The sequence below is a fragment of the Panthera onca genome, chromosome B4 (assembly GCF_046562875.1).
Source record: "Panthera onca isolate mPanOnc1 chromosome B4, mPanOnc1 haplotype 2, whole genome shotgun sequence".
In the NCBI taxonomy this organism is placed as follows: domain Eukaryota; kingdom Metazoa; phylum Chordata; class Mammalia; order Carnivora; family Felidae; genus Panthera; species Panthera onca.
This window is the reverse complement of record NC_138345.1, coordinates 95,539,804-95,554,269: the sequence shown is the minus strand read 5'-3', so window position 1 is coordinate 95,554,269 and position 14,466 is coordinate 95,539,804. Positions and strand designations below refer to the sequence as shown.

General features: G+C 39.5%; 1 protein-coding gene across 1 annotated transcript in view; it reads right to left on the bottom strand.

The window, feature by feature from the left end:
- Positions 1–14,466, bottom strand: part of LGR5 (leucine rich repeat containing G protein-coupled receptor 5) — a 128,971-nt gene that overhangs the window by 48,945 nt on the left and 65,560 nt on the right. Inside the window, exon 3 of the mRNA XM_060656972.3 lies at positions 6,388–6,459. Within this exon, the coding sequence (XP_060512955.3) occupies positions 6,388–6,459 (72 nt within the window). The remainder of the gene's footprint in view (positions 1–6,387; positions 6,460–14,466) is intronic.

Genomic DNA, 14,466 nt, shown 5'->3' with positions numbered 1-14,466 from the left:
TTTCTTTCCCTGATTTTAAAATATTACAATCCATTAAGAAAATGAAGATAGTGGTGCGCCTGGGTGGCTCTGTCGGTTAAGCATCCGACTTCGGCTCAGGTCATGATCTCACGGTCCGTGAGTTCGAGCCCCGTATCGGGCTCTGTGCTGACAGCTCAGAGCCTGGAGCCTGCTTCAGATTCTGTGTCTCCCTCTCTCTCTGCCCCTCCCCCATTCATGCTCTGTCTCTCTCTGTCTCAAAAATAAATAAATGTTAAAAAAATGTTAACAAAAAAAAATAAAATAAAATATTACAAGTTTGAAAATGCTTTTATTTTAAACATTTATTAAAAATTTAAATATGTTGAAATTATTGAAGTCTTAAAATATTGAAGTTTTAAAATTTAAAATATTTCATACAGCATCCCACGCTTCTTAACAGTACTTTATTCGGTTTTCTTTTCTGCCAACAGGGCTACGCGAGAACAGGTACAGTGGAGCAGAGGGAGATGAAATCATATGTTACAGGGGAACTTCATCACAGTCGATGGCTTGATCCTTAGGTATTCCTTCTGCCTAATTGTCCTGTGTTTAGGTAGGTATAAAGTAACTGTCGAGACTCTGTTGTAAGCCTATGTGGGAAGCAGAGAATTTTGGCTAATCGTGACTTTTCCATGGTTAGTTTTACCCATCACCTCCATGGCTTTGGTTCTGCTACTGGGTGGCGGAAGGATGAGCTGTTCCTTGACTGAACAGTTGACAGGAGAAAATGAACCTTTGCTGAAGAAAGCCTGGTTCAGAATTCCACTGGACTGGGTGTTTTACAATATAGAACCAATAACTTATGTTTCTATGAAGCCAGTATTTATAGAGACAATCTTAAATACTAGTGATCTTCCAGAGTTAACGGTAGTAAGATTTCAAATATAAAAGAGTCCTAGCTAAGGAGGGCTGTTGCTATCTTCATTTTCTTTCTTTCTTTTTTTTTAAATTTTTAATGTTTATTTATTTTTGAAGGAGATAGAGACAGAGCATAAGTGGGGGAAGAGCAGAGAGAGAGGGAGACACAGAATCCGAAGCAGGATCCAGGCTCTGAGCTGTCAGCACAGAGCCCAATGTGGGGCTCGAACTCATAAACTGTGAGATCATGACCTGAGCCCAAGTCGGAGGCTTTACCAACTGAGCCACCCAGGCGCACCACTATCTTCATTTTCTTAATGGATTGGCTTACTAGTATCTTTCTCTTTTTTTAATCAAATGCCCTCCTTACCCTCTCTATGCTGATCAGGGACCCAGATGAACATAACTTTTACACTACCTTTCTTACCATGCTATACAATAATCAGTTATCTCTTTCTTTCAGTGACTTTTGGGTTTTATAAAACATTTGGAAGAGTTGCCATGAAGAAAGAAGCAGGCTTATTCAGCATTTTACCCCTAGCACTGTGGTCTCAACATGACCAGACTCAATTCTCCCTTTAATACTAAATATTTATAATGCCCCATCTATTATATTTAGATAAAATTCATAAAAATATAGCCTATTTACACACATCACTTCAAAGAAAAAAACCAATAGAATGTACTGCCCTAACTATATTATAAAGGAGAAATAAAAAAAATTTATAATAAAGTGATACATGTATCATTATATAAATGATACTCAGATAGGAGACATCTTTATGAACGAGTCAGATGTTAGGCTCTTTTTTTTTAAATACAAACTTAAAAAAATTTTTTTTAAAACTTACATCCAAGTTAGTTAGCATATAGTGCAATAATGATTTCAGTAGAATCCGGTGGTTCACGCCCTACATATAACACCCAGTGCTCATCTCAAGTGTCTTTCTTAGTGTCCCTTGCCCATTTAGCCCATCCCCCTGCCACCTACAACCCCTCCAGTAACCTTCAGTTTGTTCTCTATATCTAAGAGTCTCTTATGTTTTGTCCCCCTCCCTGTTTTTATATTATTTTTGCTTCCCTTCCCTTATGTTCATCTGTTTTGTATCTTAAATTCCACATATGAATGAAGCCATATGATATTTGTCTTTCTCTGACTAATTTCGCTTAGCACAATACTCTCCAGTTCTATCCATGTTGTTGCAAATGGCAAGATTTCATTCTTTTTGATTGCCGAGTAATACTCCATTGTATATACATACCACATTTTTTTTATCCATTCATCCATCAATGGACATTTGGGCTCTTTCCATACTTTGGCTATTGTCGATAGCGCTGCTATAAACATTGGGGTGTATGTGCCCCTTCGAAACAGCACACCTGTATCCTGTGGATAAATATCTAGTAGTGCAATTGCTGGGTCGTAGGCTAGTTCTATTTTTAATTTTTTGAGGAATCTCCATACTGTTTTCCAGAGTGGCTGCACCAGTTTGCATTCCCACCAGCAGTGCAAGAGGGTTCCTCTTTCTCCGCATTCTTGCCAACATCTGTTGTTGCCTGAGTTGTTAATGTTAGCCATTCTGACTGGTGAGGTGGTATCTCATTGTGGTTTTGATTTGTATTTCCCTGATGATGACTGACGTTGAGCATTTTTTCATGTGTCAGTTGGCCATCTGGATGTCTTCTTTGGAGACGTGTCTATTCATGTCTTTTGCCCATTTCTTCACTGGATTATTATTATTATTATTATTTTGGGTATTGAGTTTGGTAAGTTCTTTATAGATTTTGGATACTAACCCTTTATCTGCTATGTCAGTTGCAAATATCTTCTCCCATTCTGTTGGTTGCCTTTTAGTTTTACTGATTTTTTCCTTCATGTTTGCTCTACTTTTAATGAATAAGGTTGGGTGTGAGAGAAACAACATGACCAGAAGCTGTTTTGTACAAGAACCATGAAGTGAGATTAGAATTCTACATGGATACTAGAATAAGAACTAGAATTCTTAAGATACATAACAGACTATGCTTATATGGGAAAGAAGGAAACAACCTTTATTAAAATAAGGATAACATGCTAAGACAAATGATAGATGTTGTAGGGGAGAAAATTAGGAAGTGTTACACTCTCACAAATGAGCATGACATTTTCAGAAATGCCTGTTCCTTGTAGAGGAGAATAGTGTAAAAATAATTCTCTTTTAGGACAAGATAAGGTTGAAATATCACAAAGCACATTTATCCTATCTCAAAGCTCCATCACATGCTGAGGCAAGCCTTCATTCTCCAGTACTGGAGAGCCTAATGGCAACAGAGAATTGAGGCCAAATTGGAAAAAAAAAAAAAAAAAAAATCACAGTATTGCCTTCATAGAAGTCGGGTAGCAGACCCTGCTGGATAATGGAAGAGCAAGATTAGAAAAGCAACAGGCCACCCAAATAAATATATATATTACACAATTGTCATAACAGATTTTTATGACTGTTCTCCAAAAAATTTTAAGGCTATAATACAAAATCTTTACAAAGCAAACTTTGTTAATGAAATTCAACAGAACCTTATGTTTCATATTTCTCTGCTAATTTAATGGCAATTATTATTAAAAAATTTTTTTTATGTTTTTTATTCTATTTTTGAGAGAGAGAGACAGAGAGAGAGAGAGAGAGAGAGAGCAAGCAGGGGAGGGGCAGAGAGAGAGGGAGACACAGAATCCGAAGCAGGCTCCAAGCTCTGAGCTGTCGGCACAGAGCCTGACGTGGGGCCCAAACCCATGGACTGTGAGATCATGATCTGAGCCGAAGTCGGACACTTAACCGACTGAGCCACCCAGGCGCCTCAAATGGCAATTATTTTTAAGAAGAAGTTTTATACCTCCACGGTTATATATTTTTAATTTATTTTGTGGCTGTTGAGGTAATTCTTCTACTGCACTAATACTGTTTTCAACTAAATCATACAATACCTGGAATAGACAGGATGCATACACTGAATTATTCAGTGATTTTACGAGAATACATTTATTCCATTTAATTTTTCCTGTACAAATTATTAGGCCTATGCAGAACTTCTTATAAAACCTTTTAGTGTTATTATGCATGAATATATTATTGACTCAAATTTGGTCAATATGCACTGGGCTGAGTAGCACATCACAGGACAGTTTGCTACATGCCAATCATCCAGAAAACCAAAGATGTTGGTTTTCCAACACTCTGGGGCAAGCAGAGTGGCCACAGTTGAGAACCATTGTTCTACTACTGAATGAAATACTTTCAAAACATTTGATGATTGAATTTGCTCATTGAATATTAGTCTTTAAGTCAGCAAAGCAAAAGGAAGAGCAAATATAATTCTGGGCAGAAGTCTTGCTCCTCTAAATTTCTCTTCACGGGGGCAGTGATCTAGCTACACTGCCAAGTCTGAAAATGCCATTCCCATGCTTATAACTTTTCCTTGGCTTCTCATCATGCCTAGATCATAACAATGCTCATGCATTTTTGACATGACATACAGGATCCCTGGGACCGGGACCCTTTCTATCTCTCCACACTCTTCTGCAGATACTTTTCATCTTTCCCCAAATGCCTGAGTACCAATCTTCTTAGAGACGCCTGTTCATCCCAGGTACTTCCTGCCTCCGTGTCTCTGCATTTATCCCCTCAGTTGATCACGTTATGGTTGTTTCGCAGGTGTGCTAAGATTCAGCTCCTGGATCATCTGTTTGGAAAAACATTTCTTGCAGGAAGCCAAATCTGAACATCAGACTGGACTAAGTGCTTTCCAATTTCTGGATGCAGTGTCCTGCACAGGTCGCTAGACACATTTTTCAGATGAATCAGAGGAGACCTGTTTGTTTGGCTTTGTCCCACTATCTTGATCCCACAACCTATCACTACATTATAAACTTTTCAAAGGCAAGGGCCATACTTATTGATCTTTGTATTTTTAGCAATAATTTGTTCAATGACACACACACACACACATACACATGCATACACATGCTCTCTCTCTCTCGCTCAGTACTTCCAAAATACATTTTGTTAAGTGAGTTAAAATAATGGATTCTAGTATAATTTATTTAACATGTATCCAAAATACTTTGTGGTACATAACTCAAAACATCGAAAACACATCATCTAAGTTGTCTTATCTAAACTTGATTTATTTATGATGCATTTTGAATGGTTCCAAATATTCTGATGAGTTCATAGAGACATAGGTACATTAAAGAGTTGGTGCTACAGCTCAGAATTTTAGCACACACAATGAATGAACACATTAGGGTTTGGCTGTATGGCAACTTAAAAATATTTCTGCCTAGGGGCACTTGGGTGGCTCAGTCGGTTAAGCGTCCGACTTTGGGTCAGGTCAGGTTCTCATGGTTCGTGGGTTGAGCCCCGTGTCAGGCTCTGTTCTGACAGCTCGGAGCCTGGAGCCTGCTTCAGATTCTGTCTCCCTCTGTCTCTCTGCCCCTCCCCCACTCAAGCTCTGTCTTTCTCTTTCAAAAAAATAAATAAACATTAAAAAAATTTCTACCTAACAGCAAAAACAAGTTAAGCGTAGGGGGACTGAACTCAACCACCTAAGCAGACCAAACGATGGTTCTGCTGTTACATTTAATTTTTAACAAAATAGTAAATTTAAATAAAGCTGATTTTCTAAAAGCCTATGGATCCCTCAGGTCAATGAAATGCAATTTCCATTAAGGAGAAATGTATCAAATGCCTTCTTCGAGTTTAAAACTTTCATCTCAAAGAAAGGAAATAAAATCAGGATAGTCTCTGAGATAAAATTTTCCTGGTATGACTTTCAACTTACATTACCTATTTTCTCTACCTAGGTGACTTTTTTTTTCCTACACAGAAGAAATGAAAGAAAATTAAGCAATGGGTACTAGAAGAAGGAGGCACTCAATAATAATGAGTTTTCTGATGAACAAACTGGGAAATTGCACATTACATACTAAGAAAACCACTTTTACAAGTCTTAGTGAATTAGCATTTCTCAATTAAATAACTACTCAGTATATCTATTAGGCACTAGGCTTTTCCACGTCTATTCACAAGTGGAACATAAACTTGGTAGTTTTTTAGCTGATCCTTATTCGGTGCATTGTAAGGAGACAAGCTTCACAAATGGTTTGAGGCTGTGATCTCATTATGTAAGCATCGTAAGGGTTTATTCACCTGGTGATCAAGACGATTCAAGAGACTGTCCCCAACTTCATTACACAAAAGGAAAGGGAAATACTCTTTTAAAAGTTTGAGTTGATAAGTTGCTTCCTTAGAGGCAATTTTAGAGTTTAAAGTAGAACAGGAGAGATGAACTTTTTTTTCACACACAAATCCAGCCTGGTATCATACTGTCCTATGGTACCAACGAAGGTAGACTTTAATTGAATTATCCTGTGGTTCTAAACAGCTTGTTAGAGGGATTCAGTCTTTACAAGTTAATTAGCATCCACTTGACACTAAAATCAGAAATATAGCAAATAACAGCCTGTTTACTTACAGAACTTTAAGACTATAAAGGCCAGCGAATGCTCCCTTGGGAATGTGCGTCAAAGCGTTTCCAGAAAGACGTCTGTGGGTTTCAAGGGAGAAGAGAGACAGTAAGCATAGTGCTCTTCATGAATTCATTTAGTTGTTAAGAAATGCAATAGAATTTTGTTCAAACCACAAGTACTGAAAAACAACTGTAAAGAACCTTGGCTTGTTATATTTTGCGAAAAGTTTCTGTAAATTTCTAATCAAAAAAGCTGACAAAAGAAGTGTCTACGAAGAAATATGATAAATTACCTATTTTACAATAAATTATTTAACAGCTTGGACTATATATGTAACTCTCCCCTTTAAAAAATTTTACACAAAAACTAGCACCATATGGTAATCTTCAAAAATTGTACTATCAAAATGTGATTGTCCCATGATTTTTATAATTCTTTATAAGCCTAAATAAATCAGATAATATAACATAACAGTATTTCTGTTGCAATTATCCCACAAAATACCCAATTTTCTTACTACATTTGGCAAATAAGAATGCAGACTATCACGATCAGTTTTTTCCAAACTCTCTAAAAAGGGTAGAGTAGGGGCACTTGGGTGGCTCTGTTGGTTAAGCATCCGACTCTTGACTTCAGCTCAGGTCATGATCTCATGGTTTGGTTTGTGAGTGCAAGCCCCACATCGGGCTCTGTGCTGGCAGTATACAGCTTGCTTGGGATTCTTTGTCTCTCCTCCTCACTCTCTGCCCCTCCCCCACTAGCAGTGCACCCACCCCCCACACTCTCTCTCTCAAAATAAGTAAATAAAAACTTAAAAAAAAAAGAAAAGGGTAGAGTAGCTTAATTAATGATTTAATTGAGCAATACCTTAAAAATTAAAAACAATAAAGAGTGTTTAGTATGAAAGACATGAATATGGTTTATTTAATGGAAAGTTTTGACATCATTAACTGGTAAAATTTAAAAAGTTTAGTTTATAATATTTTTCTAAGTGGGAAACAGTCAAGGTGAGAGCATATGTAAAAAGATCAACAAGGTATGGTACCGAAAGCATTTGGTTAGTACTTTTTTGGCAGTCACATCAAAGCCATAGCCTCAGGAGTTAGATGGTTCCAGAAAATGGAAAATCCAAGAAGAACACAGTGACTCAGAAGAGCACAGAACCTTTTAAGGAGCTGATCACATTGTTGAATGGTGGGTAAAATTGGGAATCATGACACCCCCATGTTTTCTCGATGGAGATGGAAGTTGGGGGATAAGGGTAGAGCGACCCATTTGATTAGTGCTTATTCCTGAAGGGCTTAACAGCTTCAAATTTATATTTTGGTATTATCTCCACATGAGAGAGGATTCATTTCCACTGAGTTCCACTGACCAGACTGAAATAAGCCAGCACGCAACTTCACATCAGTGTCCCATTGCTGGTCCATATCATCGAGAATAAACTGTGAGTATTGAAATAAATATTAGCTCATAAACAGAACCTCTGAATGGCATTTTTGGTATGTTTATTAAACAGCATCATTTGTGCAATTCAAATTGAATTGGCTTAAAATGAAAATATATCACACTTTTTATAATCTTACTTTTATTTATTAAAAAAAAAATTAGGGGCGCCTGGGTGGCTCAGTTGGTTAAGTGTCTGGCTTCAGCTCAGGTCATGATCTCACGGTCCGTGAGTTCAAGTCCCGCTGTCAGCTGTGCTGACAGCTCAGAGCCTGGAGCCTGCCTTGGATTCTGTGTCTCTCTCTCTCTCTCTTTGTCCCTCCCTTGCTCATGCTCTGTCTCTCTCTGTCTCAAAAATAAATAAAAACATTAAAAAAAATTAAATACATAAGAGAGACTTGGACCTTCCAAGAAGCTCTGCCTGTTTTGGGTCTGCAGCACTAACTTGCCGTGAGCTGTTAAAGAAGGTTTTTAGTTTCATTTTCTCACTAATTACATGAAATATTAAGATAAGGTAGCTACTCAGGTCCCGTCTAGCTCCCACACTCTACGGTTTCTCTGTCTCGTTTTGTGTTTATTTGTATGTGTGTGCCTATTTTCCTTCCTTAAATATAACTTTGTTAAGATTCAGATAGCTCCTCCTGTCTTCCTCATGGTGCCTAAAGAAACTTTCTCAAACTGTAAATAAGTTTACTGGTTCGGAATAGAAGTAAGAAAAAAGAGTAGAAAAACAACAGACTGCATTTTCCACTCTAGTAAAAAGGTATCATTTTATGAAAGCTTTGTTTCGAAATATGTTTGTGAAACTGGATTGAGGGGGAAGAAATTGATTGCTTCCTGTATATGGTCAGAAAAGTTTGAAGGCCACTAGCCTAGAGCATAGTAAGGCATTCAATAAATGTATGTCAATAACATGTAATTCAGCTAATATTTAACCAGGGTGGTTTCAGAGGTGTTTTGTTTATTTCCTATGAAGTTGTCTTACTACAAAACCCTCTTCAGACTTTCACACTGGCCTTCCGTCTAGTCTCCCACATTGAATCTCTCCCTACTCTCACTCATTCTGTATCCACTGATGGTCTTTGGAAAGTCAGCTCTGATTATATCCCTGCCCTATTCAAAACCCTTCACCAGTTCCTGTGCCAAATGAAAAGAAATGCAAAGTCCCCAGCTTCCTCTCCATACTTCCTTGATCTGTGCTCTACACTGTAGCTAAACCAAACTATCAGGCTTGCTTTTCTTAGACATGCCCTCCACTGTCTCCCTCCTGGCCCTTTGCCCTATCTAAAATGTCCTCCCTATTCTCCCTTCCTGTCTCTCAAAGTAATTTTATTTCTGAGCTTTCCAAATTGATGGGAAATCTCTCTATTTTGAACCACTTTGGTAGCACTTTGTGCCTCTCTTATGGGTTTGCTGGTTCTCTTGTGTTACAGTGTGCACCTGTCTTGTCACACACATAATACTGGGAACCCCCTGAAAGTAGGAATTCTCTCTGTATCCACTGTAGTGCCTTGCATAGTGTCTGAAACAGAATAGGATGTCCCAGTAGTGTCCAACTAACCATTCAAGTAGAGACTATTAACTGTCTCCAGTATCCATTGTTCCCTCCATCTAGAATGATTCCCTCTACCCAGAGTTTTAGCAGAGTGTATGGTCACTCAGCGAGAGACTACACTTCCCAACCTTCCTTGCATCTAAACATGGTAATTAATGCAACCAAGTTTGGCTATGATCAAAAGTGTTGTGTGAAAACTACTGTGTCACCTCCTTGAAAGGAGTTTGCTTGTCCCCAATTTTGTTGATTACAGGATATTCCTGCAGAAGTGGTACTGGCGAGACAGCATTAATGATTCTGGTGTGGAAAGCACTCCAAAGAAGGCAAAACAAGAACAGCAAAAGAGACAGAAGGAATCTGAGCCCCTGGATGACTTTACGGAGTGGAGCCGTCCCCTAGCCCTGAAGTCTACTTTGGATGATTAACGGAATCGGTATGGTCCCTTGTTGTCCTCTGCAAACAAGTCCATGACTGAAGGATCATTTAGCTGGCAAGGCTTGTAAACCTCTGCTGTCTAGAGACCTCGTCTAGATGCTGGTCTTGAGGAACCACATTTGCAAAGCTGCTCCAAACTTTAGCATTCACTCTTCTTGCTTCATTTCCCTTTTGTCCTTGTATCATTAGCTTGCAGCTGGCACACCTGAACTATCACAGCCACTGTGTGTTGCAGTGCTTCTAACAGTCGCGCTAAAGTGGGAAGGCATTTACTTTATCATTCCTTCAAGCAATCTTTTCAGATCCAGTAAGTAGAGAGGGCCTGCTCTGTGTTGGCGCTGCTGTAGGCACAGAGATGCAGCACTGACCACTAGATGGGGAAAGCCCCTCACCTCATGCAACTTGCTTTCTTCTTCTTCTTCTTCTTTTTTTAAATTTATTAAATTTTTTTTTTCAACGTTTTGTATTTATTTTTGGGACAGAGAGAGACAGAGCATGAACGGGGGAGGGGCAGAGAGAGAGGGAGACACAGAATCGGAAACAGGCTCCAGGCTCCGAGCCATCAGCCCAGAGCCTGACGCGGGGCTCGAACTCACGGACCGCGAGATCGTGACCTGGCTGAAGTCGGACGCTTAACCGACTGCGCCACCCAGGCGCCCCTTCTTTTTTTAAATTTAAATCCAAGTTAGTTAACATAAAGTGTAATAATAATTTCATGAATAAATTTAGTGATTCATCACTTACATATAACACCCAGGGCTCATCCCAACAAGTGCCCTCCTTAATAACTCTCACCCCTTTAGCCCATTGCCCCACCCAAGACCCCGCCAGCAATGCTCCGTTTGTTCTCTGTATTTAAGAGTCTCTTATGGGGCACCTGGGTGGCTCAGTTGGTTAAGCATCCGACTTTGGCTCAGATCATGATCTCACAGTCCATGGGTTTGAGCCCCAGATCAGGCTCTGTACTGACAGTTCAGAGCCTGGAGCCTGTTTTGGATTCCGTGTCTCCCTCTGTCTCTGCCCCTCCCCCACTAGCACTCTGTCTCTCTCTCTCTCTCTCTCTCTCTCTCAAAAATAAAGATTAAAAAAATTAAAAGAAAAAAAAGAGTCTTGTATGGTTTGCCTCCCTCTCTGCTTTTATATATGCAGCTTACTTTCTAATGTGGAGAGAGCCATTATTATTATTTTTTTTTAACATTTATTTATTTTTGAGACAGAGAGAGACAGAGCATGAACGGGGGAGGGTCAGAGAGAGGGAGACACAGAATCTGAAACAGGCTCCAGGCTCTGAGCTATCAGCACAGAGCCCGATGTGGGGCTTGACCTCACGGACTGTGAGATCATGACCTGAGCCGAAGTTGGCGCTCAACCGACTGAGCCACCCAGGAGCCCTGGAGAGAGCCATTATTAACAAAAAGAAAAAGGAATACTACCACACAAAACATACCCTGAGAAGAAAATCAAGGTCAACAGGATAGAGAGCAATGTGGAGGGTGAAGGGCTATTATCTCAGATAAGATGGTCAAGGAAACCTCTCTGCTGAGAGGGCATTTCAGCAGAGGTCTGAGACCTGTAGGTATCTCTGTGAAGGGAGCAGTAGTGCAAAAGCCCCGAGGGGAGAGTGGGCCTGGTGTGGTCCAGAAACTGCAAGGAGGCCAGCATGGCTGGAGAGGAGTGAGAGAGGGAGAGAATGGCAGGGATGAGGTTGGAGAGGTGTCTCGGGCCACTTCACACAGGCCTATGGAGGTGAGGTAAGGACTGACCAGGAGAGGGGATATGATTAGATCTATGTTTTAAAATGGTCCTTCCGGTGGGAGTTATTAAAGGGGAGAATGGAGTAGAAGCGCAGGAGGCCACTGGAGCAGGTCAGGTGGGAGGTGCTGGTGCAGTGCTCCAGGGGCAGAGGTGGCCGGACGTGGTGGGATTTGGTGCCAACCTGGTAACTAGTAGGGTCAGGACTAAATGTAGGCAGCGAAAAGGAGCAACATTTTATATTTATGGTTATATTTTACATCTAACTCATGTGCATTTGATTAGTTATCCAAAGTCCTACATGTAATACTGAAGTAAATGAATTGTGTACGACTAAGAGTTGCTTGTTGAATTAAGACAGACTCAGCTCGGTTGATGATCACATTTGACTTAGCTAATCACACTGAGCTGACTAATACCGGTTATTTCAGCCCAAAAGTCCCTAACTATCCCTGCTTACAGTCATAATGTCAACAGTACGTTTCTGAGTTCTAGAGCAGAGCTTTCAAATGAATGCTTAACTCTTACTGCTGCTAATGTGTCCAGTGTCATCGAGTAGCTTTGATGGTTCCTGACACCTTGACTTTGGACATGAAAAGGAGAAAGTAAAAACTTTTTATTCATTTATCTTACTAGTTTAAATTATTATTAGGGTAAATAACTTTGTGTTATGTTTCCTGAAGTTTAGCTTACTTCTCATGAACTGTTTTTCTTTTCTGGGCAAGGACTTTCAGAACTAACCCATGGAACCACGAACCTGTGTTATTAGGGGAGTTGTGTTAAAGCAAAGGAATTTATTTTATTTATTAAGAAATCTTTCTAATGTTTATTTATCTTTGAGAGACAGAGAGACAGAGAGACAGAATGTGAGCAGGGGAGGGGCAGAGAGAGAGGGAGGGAGACAGAATCCGAAGCAGGCTCCAGGCTCTGAGCTGTCAGCACAGAGCCTGACGCAGGGCTTGAACCCACGAACTGTGGGATCATGACCTGAACTGAAGCCAGACACCCAACTGACTGAGCCACGCAGGCGCCCCAAAGCAAAGGAATTTATGATGCGCCATCAACTATTTGCTGGGCTGCTGGAAGATCTATCTCATTGACAAAAACAACAGTTTAAGGAAATCATTGGATCCATCTCTTATTTCTTTACTATGTGGGTTGTTTTTAGTAATTCTAAAATTAAATAAATATTAACTATAGGGGAAAAAAGGCTTTCCAATGAATACTTGAATAACGAGAACTGCACACAAATCTTTCTTGTGACTATTTGAACTAACAAATCTCTGGCAACTATGTTCCAACCCCAGAGACCCACATACCGTTTGTCTGAGAGTTGGATTCTTTTTTCTTGTTTCTAAAATTATTTCATGGGAATATCTCTCCCATCATCTTCATTTCTATAATAAGATACAGCTTAATAAGGAAAACTTCTATATCTTTTTATATGATATAGAGAACATGTTTATTCCTAAAGATACTGCTCCATATATAAGACTCATATTGTCCCATTATCGTTAGTTTCACTGACTCAGTTGCCATAAAAAGAAAAAAAATCAAGTTTTTTAATAATAGACGCATTCCTCTTCACGTAAGTCAAATAAGTAGATGTTTTGGTGTTCAAGCACCAATTAAAATATCTCTGAGGGGCACCTGGGTGGCTCAGTCAGTTAAGTGGTCAACTCTTGATTTCGGCTCAGGTCATGATCTAGTGTTTGGTGAGTTTGAGCTCTGCGTAGAGCTCTGTACTGACAAGTGCAGAGCCTGCTTGGAATTCTCTCTCTTCCTCTCTCTCTGTTCTTCCGCTTGTGCTCCCTCTCTCTCTCTCAAAGTAAATAAAAAAAAAAAAAAACTTAAAAAAAATCTTTGAGAGTGTATGTTTCTTTTAATCTCTATAGTAATTTGAATCCCTAAGTTAAGAAATCTAAAGGATTTTTGTTGTTGTTTTGGGTAGCTTCATTTTGTGAAAAACAGAAGGACGAAAGCAAAGCAATCAGAGGTCACATCTGGTCCTTCTCCTGATTTCTCATCTCTGGATGTTGGCCTGGAGAGGGACAGGCATGTGGATAGAATGGGGTGTGCATGGGGAGTGGGAGGGCTTAACCTTGCTATCTGATTGACAGCCTCAGGGAAATTACCGAGCGAGGAACCATGGTCTAATATGGGCTTCCCGGGCTGAGTTCCAAAGGCAGAGGAGCATTTCCAGAGCTAGTGAGAGGACCTGGCAAGTTCTACCAGGCCTCCTGGGTCAGTTCTTGTGAGAATATTTTGCCTTGTAATTCTTGTGTTTTTTTTTTTTTCTTTCCCTTTTCAGTTTTCTTCCATCTCACCATTAGTGTGCTGTGAGGTTTAAAAAAAGCCTCTTAACCTTCCTAGGCCTCATTTCACTTGTTGTTTTAAAATGATAGTTTTTTCACAATGGTTTTTATCTGCCCTCAAATTGTTTTTCTGACACACGTGCGTTTCCTGCTTACCCTCAGTCTTTCCCCCTCATCCTCTCTCTACCTTGCTGTTTTCTTCTTGTTTATTGTAAGCTTCCTTTATGACATGTCACTAACAATTTATTTTATTTTTATGTCACTAACATTTTAGAAGCACTTTTCCATATTTTATATCAGGAGGTAGATCAGAGATTATTATTGTCCACATTTTTGTAGGTAAAAGTACCAAAGCTCAGACAGGTTTCACGTAAAATGAAAAACATCCTTTTCCCCATATCATTTAAATGTGATCCAGTCTTTTCTGAGGGTGCATGGAAGCTCTGTAACAGCAGGGCTACTTAAACAATCAGGGCAGGATGAACTTAAATATGATAACCCTTATGATTTAAAAGAAGATTTTTCTGACTACTTAGCAAATTCGTACTGGCTCTGAGAAATTACTGCTTTATTTTTCAACT